General features: G+C 36.8%; 1 protein-coding gene and 1 long non-coding RNA gene across 10 annotated transcripts; one reads left to right on the top strand and one right to left on the bottom strand.

Moving 5' to 3' along the window:
• Positions 1-87: 87 nt before the first annotated feature.
• LOC135617374 (uncharacterized) lies at positions 88-1,211 on the top strand. The gene is made up of 2 exons (XR_010488717.1): positions 88-183; positions 808-1,211. It is a non-coding gene; the product is annotated as an uncharacterized LOC135617374 (long non-coding RNA).
• A 715-nt stretch (positions 1,212-1,926) lies between these two features.
• On the bottom strand, positions 1,927-20,063 carry LOC135617372 (YTH domain-containing protein ECT3-like). Of its 9 annotated transcripts, XM_065117477.1 has the most exons (20): positions 19,760-20,062; positions 19,156-19,304; positions 18,998-19,066; positions 18,811-18,891; positions 11,810-11,945; positions 11,395-11,740; positions 11,142-11,294; positions 10,743-10,967; positions 8,475-8,543; positions 7,447-7,563; positions 6,543-6,632; positions 6,274-6,315; positions 5,982-6,047; positions 5,097-5,186; positions 4,254-4,271; positions 4,078-4,157; positions 3,867-3,986; positions 3,375-3,779; positions 3,009-3,221; positions 1,927-2,418 (listed from the first exon to the last, which is right to left on the bottom strand). In XM_065117477.1, the coding sequence occupies exons 9-20, from the start codon at positions 8,509-8,511 to the stop codon at positions 2,137-2,139; spliced, it is 1,560 nt and encodes a 519-aa protein (XP_064973549.1). In that variant the 5' UTR covers positions 8,512-8,543; positions 10,743-10,967; positions 11,142-11,294; positions 11,395-11,740; positions 11,810-11,945; positions 18,811-18,891; positions 18,998-19,066; positions 19,156-19,304; positions 19,760-20,062; the 3' UTR covers positions 1,927-2,136. The 9 variants fall into 9 exon arrangements, with proteins under 9 accessions (XP_064973549.1, XP_064973541.1, XP_064973543.1 ...); XM_065117469.1 differs by having other exon boundaries at positions 4,078-4,271; positions 19,760-20,063; XM_065117471.1 differs by having other exon boundaries at positions 4,078-4,271; positions 19,281-19,304; positions 19,760-20,063.
• Positions 20,064-20,339: the final 276 nt, after the last annotated feature.

The raw sequence follows: 20,339 nt of genomic DNA, 5'->3' as shown, positions 1-20,339 counted from the left end.
CCGAACCCGACCCGATTTAACCAAAACCGCTTTGCTGATCCGACCCGCGAACTTAACCGATCCCTACCCCGATCTCCGTCGCTCTTCCCCCAACGAGACGACGACTGGATCTCCGTCGGTCTTCCCCCAAAGAGAACGAGACGACGACTGGCTCTCGTCGTCGCCCGACCGCGGTGCCGAACGGTAAGCATCTTTCGCATCCCTTCCCCCGTTCTCTATTTCTTTCATATTCGTTGATCTTTTAGCCTCGACTGATCTCGTTTGTCTCTCGTATTGATCTTTGTGTTCCCATTTTCTTATTTCCGGTCGACAAGATGAGGTTTTTCTTTGATTTTGAGGGTTTTCTACGATTTCTACGTGATTTCGGTTCTCTCGGACCCCTAATGAAATGGGTTACCGAATATGAGGATGTTGTTGTGGTGATCGATCCCAATTTCTTTTGGAGTGCATCAAATTCAATCATTTACTACTTTGAAAAAAATGTCAAGAAATATATATATATATATATAGATATATATATATATAATTCTAATTATTCACTAATATTTTTAGAAGATGCCAAGAATGATCATATCAATAATTTATTACAATTTTTACATTGGTATATACGGATGGTTGATTTTTCACTTTATTATATTACCATATATATATGGAGATTATACTTTTCCTCTTTTGTCTTTTGGAATATAATTATATATCACAAGAAATATGGAGATTTTTTGTATTCCATTATCATCTACGTTAGCATTATTATGTTCAAAAGATGTCAAGAATGATCATATCAATAATTCATTATCATTTATTCAGACAATGGTGCACAAATTACAGTGAAGTTGGTAGACTTCAGGAGCTACTAGGCAATGAACTATCCTAAAACGGTGCTTCATCTAGGTGTGACCCAAGAGTGGGTGGATGAAGGTTAATTGCCAAAGGAGCGAACAAAATCGAAGGTGGAAGAGACCCTGCGATGTATTGGCAGAGGCCATATATGGAGGGTTCACAATTCGAGTTCATCCCACAAGGATCAAAATGCAATAGAGATGTCACCAGGAGACGACATGGTACAACGGATCGTGGTGGAACAGTTCGTGGGAATGCGATACATACGACGTAGTCCTGTGAGGGATAATGACATATTAAGAAAAATACATATGTTTGATTTCATTGTATTATACTATCATTATATGTAAATATTTTTTTTATTTTTATAATTATGAAATATCACCATAAATTACAAGACATATTGATATCAAATACTTTTTATCGCTATACCTTTTGTTATTCATCTACTACATTATGTCTAATTTTTATATTCTACTACATTGGTATATTAAGAAGAATATTGATGGTTGATTTTTCACTTTATTATATTACCATATATATGGAGATTATACCTTTCGTCTATTGTCTTATGGAATATAATTATATATCACGAGACATATGGAGATTTTTATATTCCGTCATCATCTACATTATCATTATTATGTTTAAAAGATGTCAAACCATATCAATAATTTATTATCATTTTCATAATGACATATTAAGAAAAATGCATATGTTTGATTTTAGTCTTATTATACTATCATGTAAATATTTTTTATTTTTATAATTATGAAATATCATCTTAAATTACAAGACATATCAAAATTTTTATATTACACTATCATATACTTTGTTGCTATACCTTTTGTCAGAAGTGACATCAGAAATGGATGGTTGATCCTACTGTATGTATGAATAGCTTCAGGCATGCCTGTCACACTTTTTACTACTCAATAACTCAGCAGCACACTCAAAAGAACGCCCTCCGCAAGCATCTGAAGTAAATCATCAAAAACAGGCATCCAGGTTGATGGATCTGAAAGATGATGTGATGCAATTTCATCGAGCAAAGGGAAAACAAAACAAATAAAAGATGGCTGTTGGTGAACAAAGATAACACAGCACTTTATTGATAACATGTGTTTGATCAATATACCATATGAAGAGGTGAGGCAGGAAAATTGGAACAAAAAGACTCTTGTTCATCTTCATCCTCGTCACAGATTCCAGATCTAGTGAGTAATATGGAGGAAGATGCTACACTACTGGAAGACATTGCTAGCTACTTTTTATCGCAGATACCATGGCTGGCTTTCAGACATCTTTAGGAGTTGGTGATGAACCAACGCCGTTGCTGCTGCTAGTTTTATCTGTTGATATGCCTACATTACTTGTTTCTCCTTTGAACTTGACAACCTGAACAAAGCGCTTCGAGATCTTGTTTCGGGTGGTGGTCCGCGTCTCCTGCTGGTGAGCCTTCCTTCGCCTTAAGGCAGCCTCCCGCTTATCGTAGAACTCAAAAGCATCAAGGATTGATTCCTTGTACTCGTGCGTTTTGAAAATGCTTAGCATCTCCAAACCCTGCTCCAACTTCACCTGCAGGTTATTGCACAGAATGACAAATCAATGTCCCAGGTAAGTCATCTGCTCGAGTATACTAGTTGCAATAACTCTTGGATGATCAATAAACCATGTTAACAAAAGCAGATCAACCGCATCCAGTGGAATTAATGCTTCACAAGTGATTGAGAGCAAGGATTATATAGAAAGTAATGCTGAATAAAACAGTTGAAATTATAGTTGGAAATTTTATCTCCAGAATAAAGAATAAAATTGCTAAATTTAGGTTGGTCCCAAGCAAACAAATAAAGAAATAAATGATAAGACAAAGAAACTGGATGAAAGTTGTAGAAGGAAAAAAATCCAAGAAAGCAAGCAAAGGAGAGTACATTCAGTGCAATAATAAAGAAAAGACGAAAAGAAAGCATCCGAGTGTGTCTTCATGGAGAAATTTGAAACACACATCTATGAACATGCATATAGACCATTCACTGAAGTAATAATAGATCAGATAAACTACTTTTTGTCTTAGCCCCTCTTGACAAGTTAAGAAGGCATCTTAGTTTGGCAAGGAAAATATTAGTTTCGATAAGATGGATGATGAGAGGCGAGTAGTCATGATATACCTCCTGGGTGTCCCTGCTGTTGGTTACAGGCTTATTATCATTGTTCTCGAGAATAATATGACGAAACCTAAAACTGGGAACATCTTTCACAATATGCCACTTGACTGGGAATTGACCAGTCCATTTGTCCTTGTTCCAATAATCCACACTCTTTTCAAAATCAACAGGCCCAATCATCTCAGCTACACCACAAAAACGTCCACTTGCATTCACCTGCACATGATTGTCAGCAATTTATAGAAAATCTATGTGAATATGCCCCAGTAAGAAGAGTAACAATAAAACACAAAAACAGTGTTAAACTTCCAACATTGTATAATTCAATACCCAAAACTTTTAAAAGCATGCTTAAAAATAATGAGTTACCGAGAAAAATAAGAAAATGGGGGAGGAATGTCCTTTCTCTTGTGCTTCTATATAAGCAGAATTTAACTTTTTGTTCCCAGCAGATGTGCTGGACCAAACACCATATTTGATGCTCTTATGAACATTGGCCTCACTGTAAGATTTTATTATGAAAATTTTGCCATCATCATACTCCGTAACAAACTCCGGGCTATTGTATAATTTACGATCAACCCCTAGGGAGCAGTTGGCACTACCACTCTCAGCTACTGAATGCTGTTGGATCGCTCGATTATTTGATCTGTTGGTCCATGGCCGTCGGCTTTGCCTCCTAAGAAACCCACGAGTGCCATTAGAACGACCGAATGAAGCATTTCCCCTTTCTCGAATTGTGTTGTTGTTCCCTGTGCTGGGATAGGACACTCCCTGTGCAGAAGCAGCTGGTGATGTTTAACAATGACGAGGGGAAAAAACTGATGGCCTGAGAATGAGAGGTGATAGTGAGGAGTAAACCTGAACATTTCCACCAACATAAGCAGGCATTGCACTGGGATAATAGGGTCCATTAGGCATATATGGACCATACCCATTTCCAGCGTTGAATATCAGTGGGCGTTCCTCACTGTAGGCAGCCTTAAAAAACCAAGTAGTTGAATACTATAAAACTGAAACGGAGAAGTAAAACATTCAAACAGGAAACTGAATAGCAGATATTCACACATACAGCGGATCCAGACATTTGTGCCTGAGGGTTATACATGCTGATCGGATACGAAGCACCCACGTTTCCAACTGCAATGGCACCTTCAATGCCAACGTGTTGAGTATCAGTTCCACTCACATTTCCGACTGCATTGGCACCTTCAATGCCAACATGTTGAGTGCATGTTACAAACGTACCTGATGGATTCCCATATCCTACGGAGGAAGATATAATTACCCAATCTCAGAATCAAAATCAGCAAACTATGATATTAAATAGTAAAGCACAACAAGGAAACTGACATAATAAAATAGTCGATACTGTTTATCCTCTTGACTAATTATTGTGTTTTCATTTTAAATTAGAAAAATAGTAGTACAAAAACATTTTAAATTAGAAAAATAGTAGTACAAAAACATGCATATCTATTTGGGAAGGAAGAAAGAGAGAGAGAGAGAGCGAGAGAGAGAGAGAGAGAGAGAGATCTTTGGTAGTAGGACTAAAAGGACAAGAACAATAAAGTAGAAGCAATTATAAAGCAATGTTCCAAACTATATGAATTCAGTTCCATGCTTTTCTTTGTGTCCTTCAGGTTTGTTTAGGGCAATATCCTCAGAATAGTGATGCTAAAACATGTAATATGATGGTATCGGTGTTCATATTTGTGATTATGTGTCACACACATAACACAATACTTCTCCCTACAAAGATTTAACACTATAGACTAAGGTTCTCAAGACAAACACATCTTCTCAAGAGGTGCGCATATACCATCGCATTATGTAGGGTAAAAACTAAAAAGTACAACGAAACATCAACAAACAGAATTTAGATTTAAAAAGAAAAAGTTCAGTGCACAATGTGGAGTATGTTCAACTTGTAGTCTCCAACATAAAGAAACAAATAATCATCTAATGATTATGCTAATCAGGCATTTTAGTTTGACTATGTTTTACAAAAAGAAGAAAGCTCCGCAAACCTCAGCTGAAATATGTTACTCATGGAACAAGTTTTTGTTAGGAAAATCTTAAAATACATACCTCCATAATAGAACGATTGTGCCTGAGAGTTATCCATGTTGGCAGGAAAAGAAGCACCCACGTTTCCAACTGCATCAGCACCTTCAGTGCCTTCATTCCAAGAAGAAGAGAAATGAAATAATAGTAAAAATGGCATAGCCTAATTATTAATTATTGTGTTTTCATTTTAGATTAGAAAAATAGTAGTGCAATAACATGCACATGCATTCAGGGAGCAAGAAAAAGAGAGAGATAGGTCTTAGGTAGTAGAAAAATAAGGAGAACAATAAAGTAAACGTAGTGATAAAGCAATATTCCAATTCAGTTAGATGTTTTTCTGTGTCCTTCAGGTTTGTTTAGGACAAAATCCTCAGAATAGTGATGCTACAACATGTATGATGATGGTATTGGTGTTTATATTTGTGATTATGGTTCACATACATAACACAATACTTCTCTCTAGGCATAGGACCAAATGATAGAAAAATATAACATTATGTGCATATATGCAGAATCAAATCAGTGTCATACAAACAACATATTTAAAATATACATTGTGCCACTTCAAACATGCAGAATAGTTTTTTATATGCTTTCTACAAAGACTTAACACTATAGACTAAGGTCCTCAAGACAAACGCATCTTCTCAAGAGTTGCACTTGTATCATTCCATTTTGCAGGGTAAAAAGTACCACGAAACATCAATGAACAAAATTTAGATTTAAAAAGCATGAGTTCAATGCACAATATGGAGTATGTTCAACTCACAGTATCCAACATAAAGATACAGGTAATCAGCTAATGATTATCTTAATCAGGCATCGTAGTTTGACGATGTTTTCCAAAATGAAGAAAGATCTCATGTAACATGTTTTTGTTAAGAAAATCTTGAAATACATACTAACCTCCATAATAGTACGGTTGTGCCTGAGCGTCATAGTATGGTTGCGCATGAAGGTTATTGTATGTGCCTAAGGGTAAAAAGTACAATGACATATCAACGAACAAAATTTAGATATAAAAAGTTCAATGCAGAATGTGGAGTATGTTCAACTCACAGTCTCCAACATAAAGATAAATGTAATCAGCTAATGATTATCCTAATTAAGGCATTGTAGTTAGACGATGTTTTCCAAAAAAAAAGAAAGATCTCGTGTAACATGTTTTTGTTAGGAAAATCTTGAAATACATACTAACCTCCATGATAGTGTGGTTGTGCCTGAGGGTTATAGTATGTGCCTGAGGGTAAAAAGTACAACAAACAAAATCAACAAACAAAATTTAGCTTTAAAAAGAAAAAATGCACAATGTAGAGTATGTTCAACTCACAGTCTCCAACATAAAGATACAAGTAATCAGCTAATGATTATCCTAATAAGGCATTGTAGTTTGACCATGTTTTCCAAAAAGAAGAAAGCTTGCATGTAACATGTTTTTGTTAGGAAAATCTTGAAATATATACTAACCTCCATAATGGTACGGTTGTGCCTGAGGGTTATACATGTTGGCGGGAAATGAAGCACCCACATTTCCAACTGCATCAGCACCTTCAGGGCCTTCATTGCAAGAAGAACAAGAGAAATGAAATAATAGAAAAGGATAATATTGCTTAATTATTAGTTATTGTGTTTTCATTTTATATTAGAAAAATAGTAGTGCAATAACATGCATATGTAGTAAAGGAGCAGCATAGAGAGGTAGGTCTTAGGTGGTAGAAAAATAAGGAGAAGAACAATAAAGTAGACGGAGTGATAAAGCAATATTCCAATTCAGTTATATGCTTTTCTTCATGTTCTTCAGGCTTGTTTAGGGCAATATCCTCATAATAGGATGCTACAACATGTTTGATGGCGGCATCGGTGTTTATATTTGTGACTATGTGCCACATACAATCATATATTACACAATACTTCTCTCTAGGCATAGGACCAATTGTCAGAAGGATATAACATTAAATGCACAATATGCAGAATCAAATCAGTGTCATACAGACTACAAATTTAAAATGTACATTGTGCAAGTTTGAACATGCAGGAAAGTTTTTTATATGCTCCCTATAAAGATTTAGCACTATAGACTAAGGTCCGCAAGACAAACACATCTTCTCAAGAGTAGCAGTTATACCTACCATCCCTTTATGCAGGATAAAAAGTACAACGAAACATCAACAAACAAAATTTAGATTTCAAAAGCAAAACAGTTCAGTGCACAATATGGAGTATGTTCAACTAACAGTCTCCAACATAAGGATCCAAATAATCAGCTAATGACTATCCTAATCAGGCATTTTAGTTTGACGATGTTTTCAAAAAAGAAGAAAGCTCTCATGTAACATGTTTTTGTTAGGAAAATCTTGAAAGACATACTAACCTCCATAATAGTATGTTTGTGCCTGTGGGTTATACATGCTAGTGGGAAAAGAAGCACCCACGTCTCCAACTACATTGGCAACTTCAGTGTCAATTTGTTGAGTGTAGTTCTCATATCCTATGAGGAAAGAAATGAATTTCCAATCTTAGAGTCAAAATCAACAACCAATGACATTAATTAGATAAAAAGAATTAAGGGAAATGACATAATAGAAAAAGATGATACTGCTTATCCTCTTGATTAGTTATTGTGTTTTCATTTTAGATTAGATAAATAGTAGCACAATAACATGCATATGTATTTAAGGAGCACGAGAGAGAGAGAAAGAGAGATACGTCTTAGGTAGTAGGACAATAAGGACAAGAACAATAAAGTAGACAGAGTGATAAAGCAATGTTTCCACCTATACGAATTCAGTTACATGCATTTCTTTGTGTCCTTCAGGCTTGTCTAGGGCAATATCCTCATAATAGTGATGCTACAACATGTATTTATGATGGTATTGGTGCTTACATTTGCAATTATGCGTGACGTACATAACACAATACTTCTCTCAGGGCATAGGACCAACAGTGAGAAGAATATACATTAGGCGCACATATACAAAATCAAATCAGTCTAGAGTAGAGACTACAAATGCAAAATGTACATGTGCCACTTTGTGATCATAACATGCATGAAAGTTTTCTATATGCTCTCTTCAAATATTTAACACAACTAGGTCCTCAAGACAAACATATCTTCTCAATAGTTGCACTTATACTATCCCTTTATGTAGGGTAAAAAGTAGAACGAAACAACAATGGACAAAATTTAGATTTAAAAAGCAAAATTTCAGTGCACAATGTGGAGTGTGTTCAACTTATAGTCTCCAACAGAAAGACACAAAAGTCAGCTAATGATTATCCTAATCAGGCATTTTAGTTTGACGATGTTTTACAAAAAGAAGAAAGCTCTACAAACCTTGGCCGAAATATGTTACTCATGAAACATGTTTTTGTTAGAAAAATCTTGAAATACATACTAACCTCCATAATAGTCTGGTTGTGCTTGAGAGTTATACATGCTGGTGGGAAAAGAAGCACCAACGTCTCCAACTGCATTAGGAGAAACCAACTACATCTGAATTTTTTATATAAAAAATTCATACTTTTTCTTGTCAAGATAATCCAATGAAGAGATGAACATTATTACATATAGTTTGAAGACAAGAAAATCATCAAACATGATTTCCTAATCCTTACATCGTGATATAAAATCTTAAAACAATTAAATTAACATCAACAAATAATATAATTTATCATGTAACATAATCAAATATTGTTTGAAGACATAGGCAACAACTAAGGTATGTACATTTTTTCTACATCACGATATAAAATTTCAAACTAATTAAATTAACATTAGCAACACTAGAATCTAGATATATGCATGAACCATTGTCTTGTACTGATGACTAGTATCGATCCACCAGACATATATAGTGGTGGCTACCAGTGTACCATGTTGGTACATTAGTCTGTACACATAACCTAACAAAATGACTGAAAAATCAGCCAAAATTTAAAAAAAAAAACTATTTCAGGATTTTAGTCCTAATTTTTTCACATATAAACTAAATTAAAATAAAATTAAAGTATATCTAAGCCATAAATGAATAAGAATTATAGACTGTAAGGATAAAAAATTAAAATTCTTATCTTTCAGAATACATCAACAACAAACTTTATTGCATGATCCTCCGTCAAAGAGAGTTACTACTGTCAATCTAAACTAAATTTTCTTAAATACCTCTAAATAGGTCTTAATTAATCATTAATCTCTAATGAATCAAGATTTGTCAATATTATTGATATTAATGACATGAAATGATAAACAAAACATAGAGAGAAGCTAAATACCATCAATGATAGACAAATTCCACTAGATCTCAAGTCCCAATGCCTCTTTTTTTCAGATAACTATCGATTAAGGAGATTAAACAAACCTAACGAGAGTATGAAAGAGTGAGAATGAGAGTAAGCGAAAGAAGGGAAAGGAAGGGCTTTTTATAAGCCTAAAACAACCCCCAACGATCAATTTGATCGTTGGGAACCAGTGTGAATCAAATTCAGCACAGTACGATCGAAATATAACCCTCACCAACCGGTTCCGACCGTTAATGATTGGATTTCGATTGTATCAAATGAAATGTGAGGTGAACCAACCATTACGCCCCACATTTCTTGTGTATCGACCGAAACGAGTTGGTTGTTTTGCATCTCAATCAGTCATCGGACGTGTACGTAGAGCCAATTTCATACCGTTTCAGGCGATACAACAATCATCTTAATAAACATGGATTTAATGGACTATTTCTATTCTAAAATTAATAAACATCATAATTTTATAAAATGTTAAACAACTATAACATTGATTATTCGAAAACTTCAAACAAAAAAAACTGAAGAACCAACAACTATTTAAAGAGTTATGACGTCCACCTAACCTCCCTCGCAATCGAGCTCCTCTTCAGCTAATGTTATGGTGAAAAGGGAGGAGCCTGCTTAGGTTTATATAGGATATGAGGGAGGATCTCCCTTGATACGAGGAGGTTTATTTCCATACCAATTTCTTTTATTTTAAAATAAAAATCAAATATATTTTCCTTTATTAGGGTATTTAAAAGTAGAAAATAGATATTAAATGTTGAAACATGTTCCTTATAAGGATATGAAATATTAGGAAATAAATGATAATTCTAAAGTGGGTACCATTTTTATTTTTTAATTTAGAAAAAAAATTAAGGCAATTACATCCCCACACTTTGGAATTTGATCATCTAATTCAATTTACCTTAACAAAAAAGATTTGGATACTTTTTCAACATCCTCTTCTCTTTAACAAGTGTCTTCATTCTCTGTATGTTGTTTTAGTATACTTTCACTAAAGGTATTTACTTTATTTCATACAACACACTCCTTTCTTTCCAAAATCACCATTGATTGTTCCAAAAAGGCGACATCTTCTTACGACTGTTTAGCGTGAGAGGACATTTAATGGATCTACAATATACTTCGAAACCATCCATTGAAAGTGTTGGGGCAAGGCCACTCTATAAGCCACTAATCCAAACATTTGTAAGATTCCAAGAGGACCTATATTTCTAGGACTAAATTACCATTCTGCCCTCTCATAACACCTTTTGTCAAAGATATCTTCAAGAAGACATGATTCCCAACCTAAAATTCTAGTTCCCTTCTCCTTCGCAAAGTTTTATCAAAATAGAAAGAGCAGCTAAGCATTAGTATTCTCACCAGCTTTCACGAATCATTTGGTTGATGCCTTCTCCATGGTTGGCTAGAGCATAAAGGCCATCAGCTTCCAAGTAAGGATTGCTATCGCCAATAGAACCACTTTAAGGTGGGCACATGGGTAGGTGCCCTCAAAGGCCTGCCTGGCTGCAGATGGCCTCTGTCGATGACTCCTAGTCCGGTGGTAGCACTGAACTTAGCCCAGTTTGTCACCCTACTAAGCCATTCCTGTGGAGTAACAAAAAGAATTGGGAGAGTTGAAAGCATAAAGCAATATGCACAAAAAAAAAGGAAAAGTAACTGGCCAACAATGATTTACAATCACACTGGTTTTGTAAGAAACAATAAAATTGTATCAGTAAATATAGATCACACAGAAGAATGAAAACTTCATTGGCATACCTTAAATTGTATTCATATCAGATTTTATCCAAAAAGAGGTATCAACAGATATTCCAGCATGTTATTGCATTGGCGCATATTGTTGCACTATGGCAGACAGTATCTCACATTTCCATCAATTGCTTTATCATCTTAAGAATCAAAAGGACTAACCTAAAATTGCAAGACAGTAGTATCAAATATGTCATGCATGAATGCTAAGCAACAAGGGTACACATAAGCCTTGTGAATGATGAAAGCTCTTCTGACTCACCTATTGTGACTATATAAAAATTGTGAAGTCAAATGAATTGTTGTCTCTCCTGACAAAATTCCTTTTATATTTGCAAAACTCTCATTATATGTGGCGTCAATTTGATTGATATCTTGTGCAGTCCCGTTGGCAGTATGAGATTCTTCTGTCATGTGAACATCCTTAAACGCAGCAACTTCACTGTCTGCAGTGCATTCCCTTTCATTGAAGTTGGTGCAGTAGATCCCTGATCATGGTTCATATGATCTATAGCTTGGGATTTCAAGCCTATCAGATTTAATAGAAAGGCTTGATCTTTGTTTTCCATAAGAACAAAGGCAATCTGATATGCAAGAAGTGCATCACCCTACAAACAAAAAACAAAGCTATTGTCAGCATTGGCGAAAAGCTCAAAGAAAATGACAAAGCTAAGTACCTTCCCCCCTGATAGTAGCTTCTCAAAAATGGTTGCAATAGTTTAGGGTTTAGTCAAAAAACATGAGATATTGGCAAATGCTTAGATAATCAGAAGAAGGCAGTCTTTGATATGTTTTAACAACCAGGCGAAGAACCTGTAATAACAAAATAAAAAGAACAGGTCATTCATCACAGATTACTTTGACCACTATATTATCATGCAAACTTAAACCAGATGTGAAGACTAATTATTCAATGCATCAAAGTTTTTGTGTTCAGGCAACACCAATCATGACATCCAAAACAGAGTTTTAGACTTTTAGTTTTATCTATGTCCGCACAAGTGTTTGTATAAGCATATATATTTATAACAAAATGCACATGAATGCACAAGCTGAAATGCAGCTTATGAGATTCCACTAAGAATTTCAACATACTTCATGCCAAACTGGTCTGACAGAAGTAAATGGTTTTATGCCTTACAAAAGAAGTCTCAATAAAACCCTTTCTGACTGAGACACCCACCAAAACTGCAAATACCACTGCCACCACCACAAGGTATCATTGTCATCGCTACTATCATAATCACAATGAACACACCACATGTCACCACCACCACCCTCCTTAAAAAAATGATCACGATTTCCTTTCCTAGGCCCTCTAGGGTCGATTATAGTGTTACGAGGTTATCTAACAGACTCATCCCCACCTGTGAATGATAAGGAGGACAAATATTTTCAAGTTTTTCTCTTCTCTTTTCATCTCCTCTAATTGATTATAAAGCAGAAATCCATATTTATGTAATTTTAGTTAACAAATGTCCTATCCACTATGGATTTCATGAAAAAATCTTTGAACTCGGTTTAGAGTACAAGTTGGATTGATATGTATCAGTCAATATTTCATAGTCTGACCATGAACTAACACGACCATATAGCATAGTACACTATACTGCTTTCTTATTATTTTTCCAGTGATTTCAAGTGGTACAGCCGTACAGGTCAGTATACGTTTGGTATCTTGATACCATACTGATCTAGCGAGTTGCTAAAGAAAGTAATTGGGCCAGTTTTTTTATTTGAATCAAACACACTGCCCTTTTACCGTCAATTTTAGTTGCACCATGGTGAACATGGTAGGTATACAAAAGATACTACCGGGACCTTAGTTCTATCAACCCTTGCCCATTGGATCAGTGTTACACCTATTTCAATATTTTTTATAAGCAACAAGATATTTGAGTATTAGTTCATTTGATCACATAAGGTCTAACCAAACTCTGTCTGGCCTAAGACGGATCAATGTGCAAAGCTTTACGTCATCATAGACTATGGCAACTCAAACAAATCAGCATTTTGCATTTCCCATTCCAACCATAGCATTTACATCTCCAGTTTATTTATTAAATGGCCAAATCTACATCTAAATGCAATTTAATAGGAAAATATCCTGAACTACAAATTAAGCAAAGAAGTTTGACACAATATATTAATTTCCTAGAAAAGATCCTTTCAACCCTATAAGATTCCAGTAGAAGTACGAAAAAACACAAAACTCTGCCATAACAATTCTGAGTCCCTCATAAAATAGGCTTTACTCTAAAAGATCACTAACATATGCTGCATGTTGATAAACAGTCGGGAAATAGTTCGAGAAACCTGTATGGTCTAGTCATCAATGTTCTCCAACCAAGATTGTATTATTCCATTGCCATCTTGTCAAATCTTAAAATGAAATGATTTTCTCAGTTCTCACCGCTCAGCACATAAAGAATAGTAACTATCAACTAAAGGGGAACACCAGCTACAACTCAACGTCGTCAGGTTAATTGATGATGTTTGATGCAAGCACCCTAACTTGATGATGCTTGATGCAAGTGAGAGAACTTGGCTAACAGTGTTGTAATTAGGCAAATGGTTGATTGATGACCAAAAGAGTCTGTGCAAGGACTCACATGGGCAAGGGTTTTGACGACTCAAAAGAATTCAAGAACCATGCAAAGGCTTTGTGTGCAGACAATGGACTATTTGTTGCCATCACAAGACGACCAAAACTCAATGTCGTAGAGCATGAAATCTTTTTGTTTTATATAAATTAATTCCACAAAGAGGAAAGTTTCTCCAATGGACAAGTTTTCGGATGATATGTCCTATTTTTCTGACCAATGGTTCTTGTGTAATGAACCACCCATGAAAAAGGTGATGCCTTCAAAAGGCAAGCCTACTCAGCTTTTTGGTTGTCTCTGCCAAGTCAAAGGACAAGGGTAGCAAAGACGAATGCTCTGTAAAGCTTGAAGAAGGCCAAAATTGAGCAAGAGGCGAGGAGTCATCATAAGATCCCACATAAGGTGATGGTTGATTGACACAATGTGAGATCAAGTGGGGGAGCAATCAAAGACAACACTAAAGATGAAGGCACACATCGAGCCAACGAGAACATCGAGCTCAATAGAGGGTTGGCTCATGCAATGCCTGATGTGAGGGCCACCATCATCTCAATATAGACCAAGGGGCTTGAGCCGTATGAAGTGAGTTAATTTAGAAGAAGGAACATGGAACGAAAACACCAACTTTGTTGTGTTTTCTTTAGATAGAGAGGCAAGTGCAGAACCATGTTGTTTCTCAGTTTCCTCATTTTGATAGAACAAAACTCATCTCGCAAGGAGCCGGAGTCAAAGGGAGCTTCAGGAAACACACATGATCAAGATGCAATTCATAGCAACACCGAGGCGAGAGTTGGCTCAACTTGTAGAGGTGAAGTTAGAGCTGGAAGGCCTTGGTGTGGTTAAAAGGACACCAAGATGGATGCTTTCAAACAATACGTCACTGTGCTACCATCCGAATTGTCGTAAGAGAAGCAATGCGTAGTAGAGATTATGTTAGAGGCAGAGTCCCAAAATCTGACCCATATTGGTAGTGGAACAGTTTACGGATCACAGTGGAATAGTTTGCGGCAACGATCGTTGTTTCAAATACCCGACCCATATCGGTGAAACTGATATGGACCATTTGGTACCAAACACATGTTACACCGGTACGTACTGATGTTTTGAAGAGGAAGGGGCGGTGAAGGAAGAGGAAGGAAGAAGAGGAAGAGGTGGAGGAAGGAGGAAGTGTACCCATTGACAATGCACGAAACCAATAGGCATTGAGCGACAACAGAGGTGAAACACACTTGCATTCGAGCAAAGAGGACTCACGAACGTGAGCCCAAAAAGATTTAACTAAGCAGGCAAGAGTGGGCTGGCTTCAGTGGGTCAGAGCGTCATGAATAGTAAGGCCATGAGCATGAAGGTGCATCATGGTACCATAGAGGTGGGACTTTAGGGTAGCAACTTACTCCCATGAAGGGAGAATGTGTTCATCGCAAAGGGGGCTAAGGCGTTGGAGAATGCAAATTGCAGTGACAGACTCCACATACCAATGATAAGACAAATGGGCAATGGCCTAACAACTTCATAAAGTCTATGTCGAAGTTCTTATCAAGATTACCAAAAGTAGGGGACTTCGAGTCAAAGCGATAGCGACCGATAAAGGAATGAAATAGCATATGAAGAAGGTTGTACAACCGTAGAGGTCTATAGATATATTAAGAAATTGCTCCAATTAGGGCAAAACTTTGCTTTTTCCAAGGTGATACTTCTTGTATTCCAGAAGTACGATAGCAAAAAAAATGTGAAGTCCAATAACCAATTATATAAAAGAAGTGCAAAACTTCTATTGTTCCAAAAAATGCCGAAAGTGTGAGCAAAGCACAAGTGAAAATTGATAATCAACTTGATGCATAGAGTACAACTCTCGAGAAGGCAACCGAAGTCAAGTAACCTTAGTATTCTCAACTTTTGAAAAAATGGGCGAAACCAAATGTCAATTTCTCTTTTTCTGTAGATAGTAGCTACCAATGGTGTTCGTTTCTATCGAAGGTAGTTTGTTCCCATCATCTTCGAAAAAAGAGGTGATGTGAACCCCATATTTTGTTGATGGCTTTCGATATTTTCGGTTGCTTTCCCCTAAGCATCTTGTACAAGTTGTTTAGCAGTTGGCAATCCTATTTTGCTCGAAGCAGCATCTCTATTTTTTGTTTTATATTTTGTAAAATACACAAGCATTGTAGGTTGAGCGACACGTGTAGGGAAAAATGCTCAAAACAGCTCTATTTTCACATGGCACAGCTTGATTTCTAGTTGACAACCTCATGGTAAAAATCTCAATTGTCTCTCCACCCTGGAACACCCGAGTCACACCAGGCTAAATGGAGATTCGGTTATATGTCTAAGGATGGATCATCGACTCACTTAACACCTGATGTCGACACTTGAGCAGCAAATTTTTGGGTCACATCCTACTTTGGACTTAGTGTGTGAGCCAATGTGAAGGCTTCAGCAGCCTACCCAAGATAGGTTGAAGTAGTATTAGGTTGAATAAGCATACTAACCAGATAAACCTCAATATGGGTTTTTAGTGCATTAGACAAGCTAATCCAAGTTTAGGCATCTAGAGTAGGCTAGGTCATTTTAGGCTCAAGCCACTCGAAGTTGATAGGCTAGTCCAAGCACAAATCCTTGACACATAAGCTAATCTTCGACACACAAGCTAGATTACGATGAACACATGCAAGGGTCATCTCTTGTGTCCAGGCAAGTCACTTGAGTTACCTTGTCCAGCCTCGTTGATATTGTATGAACTTTAGTTTTTGTAACCCTACCCGTGATCGAACAGAGTTGAATCCAGCTCAATATGTGGTCTAGTGGGTTTGGTTTCACACTCAAGCAATGGATACAACTTATTTTGGAGTTAGTTGCTTCCATTATTTAACATGGATCCAACTATAGTGTTAAAGTATTAAGTTTATTTAGAGTTGGATCAAATATAAGACAATGTTTGCAATACCATAACGTACCGCCCAGTACAGGCAGTACATATCGGTCCGCCAATAGATCGACACGCGGACCGCTCGCTACTGGGCGGTATTAGGCATTTGGCCTTATATTGGGGGATACAGGGCTATACCGGGTGGTAACAGTCGAAACCAACCGTTATCAAATGGTAACAGTGCCTCCTTAAGGGTTTTTAAACCCTTTCCTCCTCGTTATTTCAATCCATTTCACTCTCACACTCTCTTAAACTCCCTCAAACTCATTTTTTCTCACATTTTCACTCTCCTAAACTCAACAAAGCAATGATTTGTGGACTGATGCACCGATGGCATATAGTGCATCAATACATTATGTCGTGGGATCAATTTTAGGATTGGGTCCGACAAACATATCATGTTGATATACAGATATATAGGATCGAGGACCTCATCCACCACACGTGGAGGCCCGTTGTTTGTTTTAGTGATAAAATCAGATATATCTACATATGTGTTTACTTAATTCATTTGAATTTAAAAAGTTAAATTGTATACAAAATAATCTAACAATTCAAATAATTTTTCTATAGATAATTCAATATTAATGGAATGACAATCCGAAACGAACCGAAATTGTGAACCTTGCACTAGGCTACTCCTCAAAACTCAAAAAAAATATGTGACACTATTCTTACCTAATTTACATTAGTCTTGCTAAATGTATATTTATTTCTAACTTAAAAACTCTATCCTAATTTTTTTTCTATTTTTCAGGTATTTTCGAAGGGTTTTATGCCTATCTAAGTCGTATCACTCGGTACGCCCTGGCATACCGCTTGATACACCGTACCGTACCATACCGAGCAAAGCTTGGTACACCGGTATGGTACGAGATTAAGAACATTGATATAAGATATAAATTTTATTCACTTTGAAATATGTTTTTCTAGTAAGTTTCGTTGTCATGGTGATATATGGTTAAGGTGACTCATCCAAGTCGAAAATGCTCTCCATAAGAGAAGCTACAGGCTCATCATGATGTGAAGCCATCTTTAAATTGAGTCTTTTGTATCATATACAAAGTGTAGTTTATTTTATTATGTTTATAGCCATTTAGCTTAAAATGATTGACTCATCCTATTAGTATAATGTATGGGAATAAGTTGAAACGGGATATGCTAGTGTTGGTAAGGTTGCAAGATCTCAATGTTGTCATAGATAGACACCACACACCAGCAACACTTTTGTCAACAAACGTTTATTGTTTTTCGATTTGATTTATTGTACAGCTCTTTGGCCTTAGGTTTTGCTTGGTTTTTGTGTTTTCCCTTAGTTTTAGCAAGCTAAGATTGTTTGTAAGATTGCACAATAACCACTTGATGAACAAAGTCAAAATGGGCCAAAACAACCCTGTTTTCGTATGCCACATGCTGGTTTCTTTGAGGCAGTCGAGTAACACACAACATCAATCATCTTGGCACCCTAGAACACCATGGAACAAGGTTGGATCCCTAGAACCCTGATGGAATAGGGTTGGATGGGGCTTTGGGACAGTGTTGGTGATCAGTTTGGAACTTCCAAGCTTCTGGCTATCTTTTTACTGTTCAAAAGTCCTATTCTCCTTTGTTGTCAAACTATTTGCTAAATTGCTCGAGTGTTGGGCTTTTGTTCGAGACATCAAAACTTGTTCGCCCCTCACTTTTGAAACTAATCAATTTTCTCTTTTATAGGTCCTTTGGGACTTGTGCAAGGTCGAATTTAGACTAACCCTTTGTGGACGGTTATTGTAAGGGTGCCACACGACTTGTGCAAATTTTGTTGTCCATGACGCGGTGGTTGTGCTCCACGTGACGAGATAAGGGCCCATAATGGATTGAGTACCATTCATTGGATTGAGTCCCCTATATCAATCACAAAGCATAATTCACTAATATAATTGGACATGAATTGCTTGCTTGAGTGGCAAAATGAAATGATCTGCGATGGACAGGATGACACTATCAGTTATTTAGATGGAGCAACCAATGGACGAACATCTGAGGTGGAGATAGAGTTAGGTAGTTGCTAATTTGTTGCAATAAATATCTAAAATATTTGCGAAATTATAGGAAAAATGTATAGCTCTACATAATTGATTTTCAAATTAATAAAAGTATCCTTACGTACTTGTCTAGCATCCTTTCCACTGTAACTTCCAACCTAGGATCCATCTGACTCCTCCTCACTTTGACTGCTTTAGACGTGAGGCTGGCATATTCATGTAGTGCATTGGGTAAAACAAATACAAATATATACATTAGAGCTGATAAAACTTGGAAAAGAAATGCAAATCACTGTGAACACAATCTTATACCTAAGAGGGTATGAGCATAATCCATCTTCTGACAATCAAGCTCTCCAAGTTAGTAGTAGAATTTTATACCTAAGGGGTCCAGCACGAAGGGCATAAGACGGTGAGTCATTAAGCTCTCCAAGATAGTAGAACATTTGCCCAGAAAAAACAAGCAATACCATCTCATTTCAAGAAATGGGAGACAAACTCCATCGACAAGTGCTAAAAGTCAAGAAGCACATCAAACGATCAACTTAAAGACAGAGGAGCTGAAGCATTGGATGCCACCAATGCAGCAAGTTACCTCTCAGCTTCATATGACCTTTCACTGCAAACAAACCACAGGATTAACTCGGTAAAGCTGAGTAAGGTATCTTTTATCAGATCTACAACAGAACGATCTCAATTAAGTTGCCCTAATTTTCCGAAGTCTCATATAGAACGCCACGATCTAAAAATGGAAATATTCAAACACGCAGTCGAACCTGAAATCAGCTGCCAAACCGTCGCCAATACCACACAAAACCTAGTTCTATTATCGGACCACTGTGATAGCACAATGATCAAGTTTTGCAACGATCCCAAGATCGTCGACCCCGACCCCCACACCCACAAATCTTCTGATGGTTCACTATATCCCAGAAACAAAATTCAGCGTAAAAAGCAGAAATCCTGGCGGAAACCCCTCCCAAAGCCCCAACCCGAAACCAAAGAGGCAAAAGGACAAGAAATCAGGAAGAAACAGGAAACTGGGAGGGGAAGTACGGGGGCAGGAGAGCTCACATGGCGGCGACGCTGGTGGAGCTCAGGCCAGAAGAGGTGGACGAGGAAGTTAACCTCGTCGGGGCCGTGAAGCCTCAGCGCCTGGCGCGGTTCGTGCACCATCGCAGTGCGTCTTCTTCTCTTTTCTTCATCGCAGTGCGTCTTCTTCTCTTTTCTCAACGAACCATTTGGGTCGTGCACCATCGTAGTGCGTCTTCTTCCCCACCCGCGGTGCGTCTTCTTCTCTTTTCTCAACGAACCATTTGAGGTCGATGTTCGTACGAGTCTATGTGAATGTAGATTTGATCCCTTGCAAACACGCTGCAACCCGATCAGGTTCGATCAAATTACAACGCAAACCTTTTGTTGACGACAGAGCACAAACACCTCACTGATAAAAGCAAGATAAAATAATTTCAAATGTTTAAAGAAAGATTTAACACCACCAACGACGTCGGTATCCTCATTTTTCTATTGAAAATTCCTTTAAAAATAATAAAGTAATTTTTATTTTATTATGAGCTTACCATTTTAGATTTTTTTATACTAATCATAATCTCCTTAAATATAATAATTTTTTTATTATTTATTGTCCCACTAA

Source organism: Musa acuminata, chromosome BXJ2-7 (assembly GCF_036884655.1).
Source record: "Musa acuminata AAA Group cultivar baxijiao chromosome BXJ2-7, Cavendish_Baxijiao_AAA, whole genome shotgun sequence".
Lineage (NCBI taxonomy): Eukaryota > Viridiplantae > Streptophyta > Magnoliopsida > Zingiberales > Musaceae > Musa > Musa acuminata.
The sequence above is the reverse complement of the archived record's forward strand: the minus strand, read 5'-3'. Positions and strand labels throughout refer to the sequence as shown.

What these genes read in the sequence shown, in the direction of transcription:
- LOC135617372 (XM_065117469.1), bottom strand. Translation starts at nt 8,511, where the DNA reads ATGTATAACTCTCAAGCACAACCAGACTATTATGGAG. An exon ending in ACAACCGTACTATTATGGAG is followed by an intron (nt 5,187 to 5,981) that starts GTTAGTATGTAT and finishes CTTGGAATGAAG; the next exon opens with GCACTGAAGGTGCTGATGCA. An exon ending in CACAAATGTCTGGATCCGCT is followed by an intron (nt 3,987 to 4,077) that starts GTATGTGTGAAT and finishes TGGTTTTTTAAG; the next exon opens with GCTGCCTACAGTGAGGAACG.